The sequence below is a fragment of the Erithacus rubecula genome (assembly GCF_903797595.1).
Source record: "Erithacus rubecula genome assembly, chromosome: 8".
Taxonomy (NCBI): Eukaryota; Metazoa; Chordata; class Aves; order Passeriformes; family Muscicapidae; genus Erithacus; species Erithacus rubecula.
Genome location: NC_136659.1, coordinates 2229282 through 2245419, shown reverse-complemented (window position 1 = coordinate 2245419; position 16138 = coordinate 2229282). Strand labels below are relative to the sequence as shown.

The window sequence follows — 16138 nt, the reverse complement described above, 5'->3', positions numbered from 1 at the left end:
GGAAGAAAGGGAGGATTTAGCAGTAGGAATCCGATTTGGTTTTGCCATGTGAGCCTTTTGTTACAGAACTGGTGCCTGGAAAGGATAAATGAGAGAAACAAACAGTGCTGAATTGTGACCAGCATCCTTGTGTGAGCCCCTCAAAGCTGAGGTTGGTGTAAAAGTATGCAATGAGAATCCACATGATGAGATAAGAAGATAGATCAGAGACTGCACCAAAACCCAGATTTGGCCTCTGATCCCCAAGGAAGGACACACTTGTGTCTCAGCTGTTTGATGGGTATTTGAGGTATGAAATACGCTTTATCCCTTTCTTTTCAAGTAGCACTGAGCCTATGTCAGGTAGGACATGCCAGCTCTGAGAGCTATCCTGAGCTTTACAAAGTGAGGGTGATGATGACAACACACTGTGCTTTCCTATGCTAATTGGTATCTGTGTTTAGACTGAGTTTATGGATTAACATCTGGGACTTGAGTACCACACATAAGGAAAGTCTCACTCCATGAGTCACACCTACAGCAAAACAAAGGGAAGTGTATTTAGTTCAAACAATTTACTGGATTCCAACTTGTGTGTGTTGCACTTTGAGCCTGGCACTGGGGCTGCCCTGCCCTTAAAAGAATTAATACTTGGAAACAACTGATGCCTAAAAGTATTTATACTTTTAAAAATTACTTGGCTGCATAAGTATTAATTGCTTCCAGGTATTTAATGCTTAATGCTGTTTCTGTGGTAAATCACTACCATAGAATGGTAGCCTTCAAGCCCACAAAATGGGCTGAGCCTTGATCTGATGGGTCAGCAGTGCTGAAGAAGTAGCAGATGCTGAGTAAAAGTAGGGACTCCTGTGGCTGAGGTTCAGGGCTGGAGGGAAGCTCTTGGAGGAGCTCTGTGAGGAGATGGTCCGGTTCACAAGCTCAGGCTTTGCTGCTATAAGCTCTTGCTTTGCTCTTGCTGGAGGCCATTCCCTAGCAGTGCATGGCCCTCCATTGTTCCTAGATCAAGTCGCATGGACCTGTGGCCACAAGTCTGTCCCATGTCCATCTGACAGCAGGAAAGGGCAGGACACGGCTGCTTCCAGCACGTCTTGGCTGCTCCTTCACAGTGCTGCACCATAATGAGAGACACGGAGCAGCTTTTCCTCCCAGTTATCCCTATTCTCTGCACTTGCCATTGCCTCTACCTTGATGTTCACTGGGGAAATTCCCTGTTTGTGGTCAAGCATTGCCGTGCTCAGCAGGCACCCAGCTGTGTTTGGACATGAGCTGCCACAGCCAGGCACGCAGCAACTGGAGCACAAAATGTCAGGCTGGGCAGAGTCTTTATTTCCAGAACTCAAGAGTGTCAGAAAAGCACAGGAAAGCGTGATAGTCTGTGTGTACAATCCAGTTATCCTGGGAAACTGAGCTGCTGATGGTGTTGTGGTTCTCCTGCCAATCTCTTCCATGAAAATTTCATTCCAGGAAGGATCAACATCATCTGACAGGCAGCAAGTGTTGCTAGCAGTTGCTCCAGGTGCTCCTGCCAACAGCCCCTGTAGGAAGGAGCACAGCCCCCAGTGGATGTGGGCTTTGGCTCCCTCTGGCACAGAAGCCCCCGGGGCACAGGTCTCTGTGGCAGGAGCCAGGCACCAGCGCTGCCAGGGCTCGGGGGGTGGCAGATCTGCTTGGGCAAGGACTCTGCCACACCTGCTGATTTCAGTGCTCGCAGGGCCCAGGGGTCAGAGCAGCATTTGTGCCCTGGCCCACACGATCCTTGACCGTGTCACAGCCGTGGGTTTAGGATGGCCACCAGCCGGGACGTGTCCCAAGGAGGCCGAGCCAGCTTCTGTGCAAGGCCCCGTGCCCTTCCCGCTGGGGCTGCGTCGGAGCCCTGGGGGCTCCTTCTGCTGCCCTGAGCCCGCAGAGCAGGGCAGCGATTGCTGATGGTTTGAGCTGTTCCTAAAGATCCTATCGGGCTGTCTTAGACACTTGGGGTGAGGGATTCCTTCCATCATAGACCACTTTGGGTGGGCTGGGGGCAGCCCCAGGGGAGGTGGCAGCATGTGCAAGGGCCCTTTGTGACACGGTGCAGCATGGTCACCATGGCATGGATCAGGACAGGGTGTCAAAGGACCCTTTGTGACGTGTGGTGATATAAGAGCCGACGGTGACACGGCCACGGCACAGTGCTCGGAGCACGCGACGGGACAGGACGGGACAGAGCGGTGCCGTGAGGAGCCCCCGCACAGCGCACTCGTTCCTGTCCGACCCGGAGCTTCTCTGAGTGCTACTCCTGCAGGTGACCTTGAGGCCAGACCACAGGACGTGGTGACGTGGCCTACCCAAGGTTTCTCTTTTGCAGGTGCCCTCTTGGACTCGTTGACCCGGAGCTTTGCTGAAGCATCTGTCTGAAGGTGTCGAGAGCAGACTCTGGCATGGCAGGCAGATTGCACAACCTTTTCAAAATCTTCAGAAGGAAAAAGAAGAAAGGGTCGGAAGCAGCCCCAGCAGAACAGCTTGAAGACCCAGAGCCAATACAGCCAATGCAGGATGGTGAGTGGCAGAGGCAGGGTACTGGGTTATTGACTGCTGCCATCTTGGCCCCATCCCCTGGGGACATGCCCAGGGGCAGGACAGAAGAGGGGCCGGGCAGACACCCCACAGTGCCCGTGCTCCATCCCCTGGGGCATTCCCGGGCTGTCCCTGCCTGGGGAGCGCAGGGCTGGGCTCTGTTCTCCGGCCTCTCCCGCAGCCCCTCAGCTCTGGCTGCGCTCGCTCTTTGCCAGGTGCAGCCATGGACAGCACACACAAGAAGGACCCCACCCGTGGCCGCTTCCACAGTGCACTGAAGGTACCTGCAGCCATCCCCACCTGGGCTGGGCCTGCTGTCACTGCTCAGCCCAGAACAGAGCTTGGAGCACTCCATGGAACTTGCTGCTCCTCCCTGTCCTTTGTTCTCCTGCAGATGTTGCGGAAGTTTGTGCCTGTTCGACGTAGAAAGGCCAGCACAGGAACGGAGGGCACAGCTGAGCCTGATGTCAGCACAGAGCCTGATATCAGCCCAGATACACCTGAGCACTCAGAAGATTCTGACACTGCAAGGAGTGATGACAGGGCAGAGGCTGACATGGCAGTGACTGAGGACATGGCCATGACATTTGATGACATTGAAGAGCCTCAGGACATCACAAATGCTGACACCACTCCCACACCCACTCCGACTCTCACTGCCGCTCCCACTGCCGCTCCCACTACCACTCCCACTCCCAATCCCACTACCACTCCCACTCCCACTACGACTCCCAATACCACTCCCACTCGCACTCCCACTTCCACTTCCACTCCCACTCCCACCCTGTTCCATGCTTACCCCACTACCAGTGTGAATCATTCTCCCACTACGGAATTTTTTGAGGACAGAGATTTTTCTTCTCAGCTGCAGGTAAGCAGCCTGAGGCCATGGCTGGAGGGCTCCATGATCACCTGGCCCTTGAAGGCTCAGCTGCTGTTCCCCCTTCAGACTTTGAAGACATTAAAGTACAGCGGGAAGGGAATCTGGGAAGTTGCTCCCTTGGACAGTGCTCCAAGTCTTCCCCACTCAATCCAGGTGCCAGCCATGGTAAAAAACATTCACCAGAGACTGATGTCCCGTGTAATTGTGGATACCAGGCTGCAAATTGCTATTCTGAGGCTGGCTGGAGAATACCCTGCTGACGTGGTGCTGACCCTCCTGCGCTGTGCCCCAACGTGTGACAGGTACAGGTGGCCCTTGAGAGCTCAGGGCTCAGCAGCCTTTAGGGCCCATTGCCCTGTACAGCCTGTCCAATGGGGCCTGCCAGACAGGTGGAGAGGTCCAGGACCCTCAGGCCCCTCTGCTAACTGAGCCTGCTGCCACTGCCAGGCTCCCTCCCTGCCCCTCAGGGCACTGGGGCTTTCACAGCTGCACAGGGCATGGTACTGTCACTGAGACCCCCCTGACACTGAGCTTCGATCCCACAGAGCTGCTGCAATGATGTGGAGAGTCATAGCATCCTCGGAACCAACAGTGGAGAATGTGTTGGCAACTCTGCTCTGTGTCATGGAGAACTGGCCTCTGCACAGCATGTGCACCTCTGATGGAGACAATGAATATGTTTTTGCCCTGGCTGTGAGTTTCTGGAACTGGCCCTTGCTCACCCCCAGGTCACCTCTCCAGCAGCTTTCCATCCTCTCAGTGCCTCAGGCACTGGGCTCAAACCTGGGCCAGGGACAGGCTCAGGGGCACCAGGCCCGCTGCTCCCCCTGCCTCTCCCTCAGGCCCTGCCCCATGGACACCTCGGCACTGAGCGCTGCCTCGGGCTGCTTCTTCCGCAGGCAACTCTGGTGATCTGGGTGATGGTCCAGGTGCCTGAGTGCCGGGAGGCCATGACCCTTTATTCCTCCCGCCTGTTTGTGGCTCTGCTCTTCCAAGTTGTCATCACCACACAGCAGATGCCACCAGAAAAAGTTGATAAATTCTGGAGAGCGTGCCGGGAGGAACACCGTTTTGCCAGCAAGGCCAACAGGTCCCAGTCCTCCAGTCCTTCCCATGCCCTTGTGGCCAGCACCAGTGCTCCCAGTGTGACCTGGACTTTGCTCTGTACACAGGTTTGCAGTGCAGATCATGAAGTCCCTGCTCTTCCGACTACAGCGTGACAATGTGGTGATGGCCATGGAGCGCAAGCGTGGCTGGGACACGCTGCTCTGTGCTGACACCCAGCACTATGCCGTGGGTCTGCTGGCTAGGTGAGATCCCCATTGCCCTTCTGTCCTTGACGTTTGTGCTGTGTGCCCGGGGTGCCCCACACAGTACCCATGCTCATGGGCCAGAGGGCCTTGTCACCAAGGAATGGCCAAACAGTCTGGAAAAGGCTGAGAGGAGGGGCCCAAAAGGGGCAGCCCGCATTGCCTTTACGGATGCTGGGGAAAGACTGGATCTCTGTGAGTCAGTCCTGGGAGAGCATTGCCACCCCTCCATCTCAGGGTCTTGCTGCCTTTTTCCTCCCTTGCAGGGAGATGCGCCATGTCTTGATCCCTTTGTGTTCGCGCATTGCCCTCCATCTGCTCAGGCTGCTCAGCACACAGGAGTCACGCTGGGACCTGCCTGCCCTGGCATTCCTTGTGGAGGTGAACCTGATGGCAGCACTGTCTCCCTGAGCTGCCTCCCAGCTCTCTGTCCTCTCGTAGCCACAGCTGCCTGGGACGGTGCCCGTGTCCTGTGCTGCTGTCTGGGCCCAGCCCTGTGCGATTCTGGGCTCCTGTGTGTCCCCTGTCACTGTCCTGTGCCTTTCAGGTCCTCGAGTGCCTGGACTTGACACAATATGGTCTCAGTGTCCTGAAGATCCTGAGAAGGCACTTGGAGAGCAGGTGCACCTGCAGAGACAGGCGTCGCCTGGTGCTCAGGGGCCTTGTGGTGCTCAGCAAGGATCCCTGGATGGTGAGAAGGGGGCAGTGGTGAAGCTGCGCTGGGGAAAGCAGCCCCTCAGGCTGGCTGGGCTTCAGGAGCTGAGGCAGCTGCTCCCAGCTCTCCTGCCTCACCTCCCTGAGCTCTTTGGGACAGGCCTTTGGCTGCTGGGCCCTGTGGCTGCAGGGTGGGGTTGCAGTGCCAGGACGGTGTTGGTGGAGCCGTTCATGGCTCCACAGCACAGCCTTGTCTTCCACACAGGCCAGAAAAATGTGTGGCCTGTCTCAAAGCCTCCTGGAGCTGCTGGGTGATGCAGATGGAGAGGTGGTTCACATGACCCTCCGTGTGTTCACAAATGTGCTCCAGAACAAAGACATCCTGATATCCAGCACCACTGCCCCAAAGCTGGCTGAGGCACTCCTGGAGCTCTTCCACAATGTAAGGCTCTGCGTCCCAAGCCACAGGCATTGGTGCTTCCCAGAAACTTTGTGCCCTCTGCATTTTCAGGACTTTGCCTTGGTGGGCCTTCAGTATTAAGTGCTTAAGTCTTTTTCTTCAGGACAATGGTCATGTGCAGCTGCTCTCCATTCGCCTATTTTGTAAGGTGATGGAATTGGTAGTGGATGAGGGAAAAATCTCCCTGAAAAGAATTGTGAAGGAAAGCTTGCTCCCACTTTCAAACTACTACCGTGATGAGAACCAGCAGCTGGTGAAGGTGAGGTTTTGTGTGCTTCTGGTAGATCTCTGGGAGGGGGCTCAGCTGCCTCCATTCTGGCATCTCCCGGGCTGCAGCCTCCTCCAGGCCTTGGCACAGGGACACGGCCCCTGTGTCCTGAACTGCGGGGACATCTCTGCATCTCTGTTGCTCTCCAGGCCTCTCGGGAAACGCTGTTTCGTGCGGCCAAGTTCCTGAAGAGAACGGATCTCAAGAAGCTGCTGAAGAAAGAGCAGCCATTGAAGTTGGCCGAGTGCCTGGTAAGGATGGCCTGGAAGTGCCAGGCTCAGGCTGGAGAAGCCCCCTGAGCGCGGCGCTCACTGTGTGCGCTTGGCAGCTGTGGCCCTGCCCAGCGCTGCAGGCAGGGGCCGCACGGGCTCTTCTCCAGGCTCCTGCGGCCCCGAGCCGGCTGCCCTCGGAGCCCCGGCCCAGCGGGGCTGCGGGGCGGGCCGGCACCGCGGCTCCCCGGGCAGCAGCCGGCCCTGTGCCCCTGCAGAGCCCGGCCAGCGGCTGCTGGCCGCGCCTCAGGGCTGTGCGGGCAGGGGAGGCCGGGCCCGGGTGCGGGCAGCGCCTGCCAAAGGCCCAGAGCCCGCCCCGACCCTTTGCTCCTGTCGCTCTCCGCAGCTGGCAGAGGACAGGAGCCGAGCGACCGAGCACCTGCGCCAGGCCCTACCCTACCTGCGGAGCTTACAGGAGCCCCTGCGGGCGGTGGCCGTCAGGTTCATGGGTGAGCCCGGGCTCCCTCCCTGTCCTACAGCAGTAGGATCTGGGATACGGTCCATGACAAGCTCTGTATTCCCAGAGATCGCAGGGCAGTGCTTGAGGAGGCAGCAAGGAGAGACTCGGCTCATCGACGACGGTGAGGACAGCGCCACTGGCAGGAGGAGCTGCAATCCCTGCCCCAGCTCTGGAGCGCTCTGCTCCCTGTGCGGACGGGGGGCGGCGTGGGCAGAGCACACAGAGATTTCAGGGGCACGTGGGGCATTCGTGGCCAGCACCTTCAGGCTGATCCCGGTGGTCCCTGCTCCCTCCTGGCATGGCCAGAGCAGGCTGAGGCAGCCCTGGCACGGGGGTCTTTTAGTGTCCCCACTGATCCAGGCTGTGACCGTGGCTCTGTTCCTTCCTCTTCCAGCTCCTCAAGTGCAGATGCAAGATGCCACGCCATCATGCTCTAACCTGGAAAATTAAGCCCAGTCATCTTCAAGGTCCAGTGAACCAGTGTCCCAAGAAGACACCAAGAGACACTGAAGAGGACATAACCTGTCTGGGCTGCTGGAGCTCCAGGCAGAGCATGATTGGCACAGTTATTTTTCCCTAAGCCTTCTCCCTGCCTGCTCTCTTCCTCCAGCTGTCAGACCCTGCCCATCCCTTTTTTTTCCCTCCACTCTCTTTCCCTTTTGACAGCTCCCTCCCTGCAGCCCTCAGATGCTCCCCATCCCCTTTTTTTCCTTCCCAGCTCATCCCTTTGCTTTGCCTTTCATCAATAAACAGTTTGGCTTCTTCACTTTGCCTGCATCTCTGTGCAGCTAGAGCAGCACAAATCCAGAGCCCTGGGACTCACAGGCCCCTCCTGCCATTCTCTTCTGTGCTGTGTTCTGTGCAGAGATGCAGAGGAATGAGGGCAGATCAAGCTGGAAGGGTCTCTGTGCTGAAGCTGCAGTTCCACAACACTGTGGAGTTCAAGGTCTTGCTTTGCAGCCTGAAGCTCCTGGGTTTTAGAAGAGCCACCCTGAGTATGCTCTGAACCCAGCTGGGAGGGATTCCATGGCAAGCACTCATGGAGCGCAAAGAAGCTTGGAATGCTGGCAAGTTTCAAGAATAGCTTCCTGAAAGCACAGCAAAGCTCCATCCCTGCACAGGGATTTGAAGAGGGCAGAAGCAGAGAGCATCAGGGCTTCACAGAGAGCTTTGGGTGTTGCAGAGAGCAAATGAAGCAGCAGCACAGTGCCCGAGAGTCGGACGCGTGACCGTGCCAGTGTCCGGAGCGCTGCCAGGCAGTGCCGGGATCCTGGTGCGGTTCTGGTCCCCACAAGTGAGGAATGGCAGCCCCTGCCTCAGACCCAGCCATAGAGGCAAGCAAGTGGGACCAGAGGGAGGGCACCCTTCCAGTCTCTCCTGGGCATGGCAGCAAAACAGCCCTCGCTTCTTCTTCCTCCTCTGCTTGTGCTTGGGGTGTGCTGGTGGCAGAGCCAGCCAGGTTGTGCTCTGTGTGCCAAAGGCTGTTCAGAGCCAGCATGGAAAGCGCTGCGTGCCCAGCACAGAGTCCTGGAAGGTGCTGGCAAGAGCATCCTGCAGGAGCAGGGCCTGGTCTCTGGCTGGGAACAGCCTGGTTTTGCTGCCGTGAGCGCAGGCAGGAGTGTAGGCAGTGAAGAGGCAGCGGGCAGCTTGTGTTTGCAGAGGGCCTGGGGCTGCACGTCTGAACCAGCACCTGGAAACACACTTGGGGGAACAGGAGCTGGAGCTGGAGTGCCTGTTCTGAAAGCAGTTTGTGCAGGCAGGGCAAGCAGGCAGGGTTGCAGGTTTCCTGCTGCTATTGGGGTTCCTAGTTTGTTTGTTTGTGTTTCTGTTGGTTGGTGAGTGTGGGCTTTTTTCTCCCCCTTTATCACGTTCCACAAGGATTCTTTGTAATTCTGAACTAGGCAGAAAGACAAGACTTCTAGTTGCTTAGAAAGTAACATTTATTTTCTTATCTTCTACAGAAAACATGAGTTCTTGTAACAGGTATTGAAAGCGTGGCCAGAAGTCACAAGACTTATGGCTACATGATCATTTAAGGACTTATTAACATATAACACTGCCAACACACGATATCTATGTTTCTATTCTTAGAAATTTCATCTAATTGCTGTGTAACCTTTCTAAGCCAATCCTATTCTAACACACACATTTACTCTTAAGGCTAGTTTTTCACCTTTATACCTGCTTTACTCTTTCTATATCTTAATCTCTATTAAATAAACTTTTTTCTACTTAACATGTTTGCTTTAAGCTTTAAATCTATATTGTTATTTCTAGCACCTAAGCTTGGAATCTTTTCCCAGCGCCTCAGTTCAAGTCTTGTGTTCTTTTCCAGACTTTGAGTCCAGGCCCAACATTCTGAGAATTAGTATTCTGAAATCCAACTGATGGGGTTTGGGTTTTTTGTTAATAATAGTTTCTACATGATTGAAAACTGCAGTCAGTACAAGCGTATATGACCGAGTAGAAGCCTCCAAAAAGGATGCATCTGTCCAGACCCTTCCTGTGCAGTGTTTGAGCTTATCAGCAGTTCCAGAGGATGTTGCAGAAGAAGCCTGCCTGCGGTGTGAACAGCTGGATTATCTCCTTTTAATGGTGGCCGAGCTTGGGGAGCAAGCTGAAAGACTAAGGAGTAATAGGGGAAGTGAAAAGGAAATAGATTGGTGGAGTTCTGCCCTTGCATCCTTGAGGGAGGCCCACCAGGAGTCAGAGGACTCCCGTGTCCCCCCATCAGGCAATAGGAGGACACCTGGTGGGCGAAGGGGAATGGAAATGGGTCCCTACTCGGGGAGATCATAATAAACATTCCTCCTGGCCCCCATCACCTTGCCAGGTGCCACTCCAGCATAGGTAAGAAGCCCTGGATTTAGAGAGCCTGCCAGATGGAGTAGAAGAGAATGATCTGCCCATTGGGCCCAATTACAGTGCACCTGTTCGACAGATCACCACCTCTGACACTAACAAGAAGAGAAGGGTAGTGGTAGTAGGTGAGTCCCTTCTGAGGGGAACAGAGGGCCCCATATGTAAACCAGAACCCATCCCACACGGAGCTCTGCTGCCTCCCTGGGGATCCAATGTGGGATATCATGGAGAGGCTTCCTGGGCTGATTCAGCCTTCTGATCATTATCCACTGATGTTACTCCAGACATCCATGAATCAGTGTAAAGGTAGATCTTTGGCCATTTCTCTCTCTCGGCAATGTCCAAGGCCAGCTGAACAGCTTTGGGTTCAGCAAGTTGACTTGCTCCACCTTCTCCTTCGGTAGCTTTTGCAACTTGTCCTGTGGGGCTCCATATGGCTGCTTTCCACTTCTTGTTCATTCCCACCATGAGGCAGGAACCTTCAGTGAAAAGAGCATAGCATGTTTCATCTGCTGGCAGCTGGTTGTACAGTGGGGCTTCTTCAGCCCAGGTCACTTGCTTCTGCTCCTCTTCATCAGCGAGACCAAAATCTTCACCTTCTGGCCAGTTTGTAATTATCTCCAAAATCCCAGGGCGATTCGGGTTGCCGATACGGGCGCGCTGCGTGATGAGGGCAATCCACTTGCTCCATGTGGCGTCAGTGGTGTGGTGAGTAGAGGGAACCTTTCCTTTGAACATCCACCCCAGCACTGGCAGTCGGGGTGTCAGGAGAAGCTGTGCTCCTGTGCCAGTCACCTCTGAGGCTCCATAGGCAGCCAAGATTTCCTTCTCTGTGGGAGTGTAATTGCCTTCAGACCCTTTGTAACTTCTGCTCCAGAATCCCAAGGGTCGGCCTCGGGCCTCACCAGGCACCTTCTGCCAAAGGCTCCAGGACAGACCATGGTTTCCAGCTTCAGAGTAGAGGACGTTCTTCTCCTCTGGTCCCATCCTGCCTGGGCCAAGGGCTACTGCATGGGCAATCTCCTGTTTTATCTGGGCAAAGGCTTGCTGTTTTTCGGGGCCGCAGTGGAAATCGTTCTTGCGAGTGACCAGGTATAGAGGGCTCACAGTCTGCTGTACTCATGGATGTACATTCTCCAATAGCCTATGGCACCTAGGAAAGCTTGTGTTTTCTTCTTGCTTGTTGTTGGAGACATTGCAGTGATCTTATTGATGACCTCAGTGGGGACCTGACACCATCCATCTTGGCACTTCACTCCCAGGAACTGGATCTCTCAGGCAGGTCCTTGACTGGCTCCCAGCAAACTCTGGATGATCTTCTCCCTCTTCGCAAATACCTCCATTGCCGTGTTCCCCCACACAATGATATCATCGATGTACTGCAAATGTTCTGCAGCCTCACCCTTTTCCAATGCGGTCTGAATCAGTACATGCAGATAGTGGGGCTGTGTTTCCACCCTTAGGGCTGTCAGTTCCAGGTGTCCTGCACGTCCCTCCATGTAAAAGCAAACTGAGTCCTGCACTCTGCTGCCAAAGGAATGGAGAAGAATGCATTTGCAATGTCAATGGTGGCATCCCACCTTGCTGCCTTGGACTCCAGCTCATACTGGAGTTCCAACATTTGTGGCAAGGCAGCGCTCAGCGGTGGAGTCACTTCATTCAAGGCACGATAATCCCCAGTCAGTCTCCATTGTCCATCAGATTTGCACACAGGCCACATGGGACTGTTGAAGGGTGAGTGGCTTTTGCTGACCACCCCTTGGCTCTCCAGCTCACGAGTCATCTTGTGGATGGGGATCACAGCACCTCGATTTGTCCGGTACTGCCGGCGGGGCACTGTCATGGTGGCAATTGGCACCTGTTGCTCTGTTACTTCCAGGAGTCCCAATGCAGAGGCGTTTTCTGACAGTCCAGGCAAGGTGTTCTACTGCTTAATGCTCTCTGTCACTACAGCAGCTATTCCAAAAGCCCACCTGAACCCCTTTGGGTCTTTGTAGTAGCTGCTCCTGAGGAAGTCTATGCCTAGAATGCGCGGTGCCCCTGGGCCAGTTACAATTGGATGTTTCTGCCACCCCTTCCCTGTCAGGCTCATCTCAACTTCCAGCAAAGTGAATACCTGTGATCCCCCCGTCACCCCAACCGTGGAAACAGGTACCTTCCCCACATGTTCTGATGGTGTCAGTGTGCACTGTGAACCAGTATCGACTAGTACTTTATGTTTCTGTGGCTTTGATGTACCAGGCCATTGCACCCACACTATCCAATAGATCCTGTCATCCCATGCCTCTCCCTGGCAAGAGGCAGGCCTCCTCTAGCCGTGGTTATTATTTCTTTCCTGGGCATACATAGTGGAGGTTTCCTTCCAGGGGATCTGAGAGATCATCCTCTTTTGTCTAATACCCTTCATCTTGCTTGTGGGAAGGTGAGGCTACCTTCATTTCAGCGCAGTTCCCTTGGTTAGCATTTCCCTCCCTGAGCTTATGCACCCATGCTGCCAGGACAGAAGTGGGTTGTCTATCCCATTTTCCCATGTCTTCCCCATGGTCTCGCAGGAAAAACCACAGGTCAGCTCGCAGGGCGTTCCCCCTCTCCTTAGCTGGGGGGGTTGTTGGGTTCTCGATTTGGGGCCTGTGACTCACACTGGTGCCGCACTGATCTTCCTTATCTCCTCCCTTATCTCCTCCCTCATCTCCTCCCTCATATCCCTCATCCTATCTTGAACTTCTTGGAGGTCCCTGGCCACGGCTGACACATTGGCCTGCATTGGGCCATTCATCATACTCTCAAAATTTCTGAGCTTGTTGGCAACAGAACCCACTGTCTCTTGGTGGTTATCAGCATTAATCATTGCTATGTAGGTGGTATATTGAGATGGCCCCAGGGCTGCCAAATTCCACATCTGCCCTGTGCACTTGACCTTGTCAGGGTCATTGTCATGCTGTCCATCCCTCCCAAAGAGTACCTCTAATACTGCCACTTCTCTCAGCTGCTGGATCCCTTCCTCAAGGATCTTCCAGCACATTCTACAGTGGTGCTCCAGCATTCTCTCTCTGTGGACAAACCTCTCTCTCACACTCATTAAAAGCCGGTCCCAGAGGGAAAGGAGGCCTTGCTCCCTTACGAATATCTGGTCCACACCTGAATCCTGGGCCAAGGATCCCAAATTCCTGGCCTCAGTTCCACCCAGTTGCACTCCTGTTCCCATAAGGTCCCAGACCAGGAGTAACCAAGTTGTAAAATGCTCACGGCCCCACCGTGCAATGTCTTTACGCGGGTTACGGAGACTGTCGTATGAGAGGGACTCGGTGACGATCTCAACCTCTGGATCCCTTGCTGGTTGTGAGGACCTTCCTTGCTGATCCCCATTATCTAGGTGCCTCGTTTTAATCTTCGATTTTGTAGTTTCCACAGAGGCAACTGCTGCTGGCTGTGGCTGCCCATGGCTCAGCTGGAACTTGGGCAGATACATCTATGGGTTCCAATGCAGGACCATTAGACTCTCCCTCTTTAGGGCAGGGGGAGGGTTTCTCACCAGCTGGAGAAAAGTGCTCCTTTAACATCTGGTTGTGTTCCTTCAACATCTGGCTGTGCTCCTTCAACATCTGGCTTTGCTCCTTCAACACCTGGCCTATATCCTTCACTAGAGCCCCCACCCACTCTGGGTGGTTCATTTCTGCAGTGGCCTGTGGGGTAGGGTTAGACTCTGGGGCAGCATCCCTCGTCACTTGGGCAGGGTTAGGCTCTGGGGTAGCATCCCTAGTCGCTTGGGCAGGATTAGGATCTGGGGCAGCATCCCTCGTCCCTGGGGCAGGGGCAGGCTCTGGGGTAGCATCCCTAGTCCCTTGGGCAGGATTAGGCTCTGGGGCAGCATCCTTACTCCCTGGGGCAGGGCAGGCTCTGGGGTAGCATCCCTAGTCCCTTGGGCAGGGTCATGTTCTGGGGCAACATCCCTAGATCCTGGGACAGTGGCAGACTCTGGGGCAGCACCTCTATTTCCTGGGATAGGTATCAGGGTTTCTATCCAAGACAATATTCCCTTGTCTCTGAATGCTAAACAGAACAGGCATATCAGCATCACCAGCCACTGTTTGATATCATTAGCATTTAAAGCAGATCTGAAATCCTTGAGAACTGGTGGGGTAGCCTCAAATAACTGGGTGATGGGTTGGGAGAAAATTTCCTTCACATTCATTACCTCACAGTAAGTACCATTATTGAAATAACCCTAGAAACACACGGTTAGAGTAGGCTAGCTCTGGATCCATGTGGCCACTTCCCAGAAAAAATTTAAAAAACATGAGTTCCTGACATAATCAATCCACCAAATGAACAGGATAATAGCTACATTAACTTTGATGAGGGGGTCCATATTCAAATAAGGGCCACGTGGAGCCCAAACCAGATTGAACAGGACAACATGTTGCCACTTAAGAGAGCTGTTACTCCTGTCTTAACTCTCCACTCAGTGCTCTCTGCCCCCCACTGAGCACCAAAATCTGTCCTGGTTTGAAGGACAGGTGTCTGCCCATAAAGGCAGAAGTTTTCCTTTGAAATAGAGACCTTAATTCCACTCCCTCCAAGTATTATAATTGTTTGAATCACAGACTCTGAGGCAGGGTTAAAGAGGTAGGAATAACAGCTCTTTTACTAATATATCTAACCGTACAAGCAGAAACAAGAGCAGTTGTTAAAATTACCAACAAAACAGAACAGATAACTCGGATCCAGTCCTTTCTTTAGCTGCAAGCACCTCTCTCTGTGCTCGGTCCCAGTGCTGCAGCTGGAACAAAGCCCGGCAGCCGCAGAGAGGCGGGTGGGAGCACAGGCGGGAGGGGGCGGCAGCGGCCACGCCGGTCTCGGGTGGGAACGGGCTGGAGCGGCGGCTCCTCGCTCACCGTTTGTGTCCGGGTGATCAGCTGTGTCTGCAGAGGCAGGAGGCTGGAATGGGGAGATGCAGGGCAGGTGATCACAGACCGTCTGGTTCTCCTGCGTTCGGCCGCACGACTCACCCCTCCGGAAGCTGCTGCCACCTACCCCTTTTGTCAAGAGTCGTCAAACATCCTGGGTGTAACCCGGCCAGCTCCATTGGCATGATAATGGGAAAAATTCTTCCATTTGACACAGTAATAGAAAAACACTCAACCCCCAACACCCAATAAGGCCACCCAAAATATTACCAAATTCCCAAGGAACAGTGTGGATGATACGAAGGTGCCTGAAAAAGTCCCTTGGCATTTTGTGCCCTGAGACAAAGGAACCTTTCATGAGAGATGTGCCCCCTCCCTGCCAAAACCCCTGTTACCATTTAGGATTTCTATTGGTTTTTAACTTTACTAGATGATTGGTCTTTTTCTTACCTAGAATCTTAAAGTCATTGGAATGTTTCTCAACTCGTAATTTTACAGGTTAGAATCCATCCCTTTGAAACCTTGCTATGCTATGCAACCAGATTTGTTAGTGGAAACCCTCTGGAGAAATAAACTGCCCTCGGAACCTCTGCAGCAAGTCCCGGAGTCTCTGTCCCTGGCTAGCTCGTAGCTGGCACTATGCCTCGGGAGCTCTCGGAGCTGTCCGGTCTCCCGTAGCGGCCGGGAGCTGGAACCACCTTAGCCCCGGCAGCTACAGAACAGCAACATTCCAGGTTTCTGAAATTTACAATACTACAGTTCCCCACCCAAATTGCTATGGAATAAGAGCCTTCCAGGCATTGGAAATTTGGAAACCTCCAGTTCCCCTCACAAAATCCCATGGAAGTATGGCATTCTGGGCATTGGGAATTTAGAATTCTCCAGTTCCCTTTCAAAATTTCCAGGGAACAATAGAATTCTAGGAATCAGGAATTTGGAAGATTTCATCACTGCACCCAAATTCCCATGGAATAACAGCATTCCAGGTGTCAGGAATTTTGAATTCTCCATACGCCCTCCCAAATTCCAAGGGAATAACAGCTATCCAGGCTTGGGGAATTTGGAATCCTCTGGTTTCCTTCCAAAATTCCCAAGGAATAATGACATTCCATGTGCCAGGAATTTAGAATCCTCCAAATACCCCCTCAAATTCTCATGGAAAAATGGCATTCCGAGCCTTGAGAATTTCAAACCCTGCAATTTCCAACTCAAATTCCTATGGCATAACGGCATTCGGAGCACTGAGAATTTAGAAACCACGAGTTCAACTCCCAGATTCCCACTGAAATTATGAAATTACAGCATTCCCAGCATCAAGAATTTGGAATCCTCCAGCCCCCACCCAAATGCCCTTGGACTAATGGCACGCCAGGTGTCAGGAATTTAGAATCACCCATAGCCTGCTCAATTTCCAATCCTGTTCCTATGGAATAACTACATTCCAGGCTTCAGGAATTGAGAATCATCCAATTCCACATCCATACTCCCATGGAATAATAGCATTCCAGGTAT

At 53.6% G+C, this 16138-nt stretch overlaps 2 protein-coding genes across 2 annotated transcripts in view; one reads left to right on the top strand and one right to left on the bottom strand.

Annotated features, from left to right (window-relative positions):
- Nucleotides 1-16138, bottom strand: part of LOC306804246 (maestro heat-like repeat-containing protein family member 7) — a gene marked incomplete at its 3' end in the record, with an annotated part of 128754 nt that overhangs the window by 28459 nt on the left and 84157 nt on the right. The window lies entirely within an intron of this gene.
- On the top strand, nucleotides 4957-7307 carry LOC306804234 (uncharacterized protein; the record flags this gene model as incomplete). Its single annotated transcript, XM_079310553.1, has 8 exons — nucleotides 4957-5127; nucleotides 5294-5437; nucleotides 5666-5842; nucleotides 5964-6119; nucleotides 6278-6379; nucleotides 6744-6846; nucleotides 6922-6978; nucleotides 7252-7307. Exons 1-8 carry the CDS (start codon nucleotides 5017-5019, stop codon nucleotides 7305-7307), a joined length of 906 nt encoding a protein of 301 aa, XP_079166679.1. The 5' UTR covers nucleotides 4957-5016.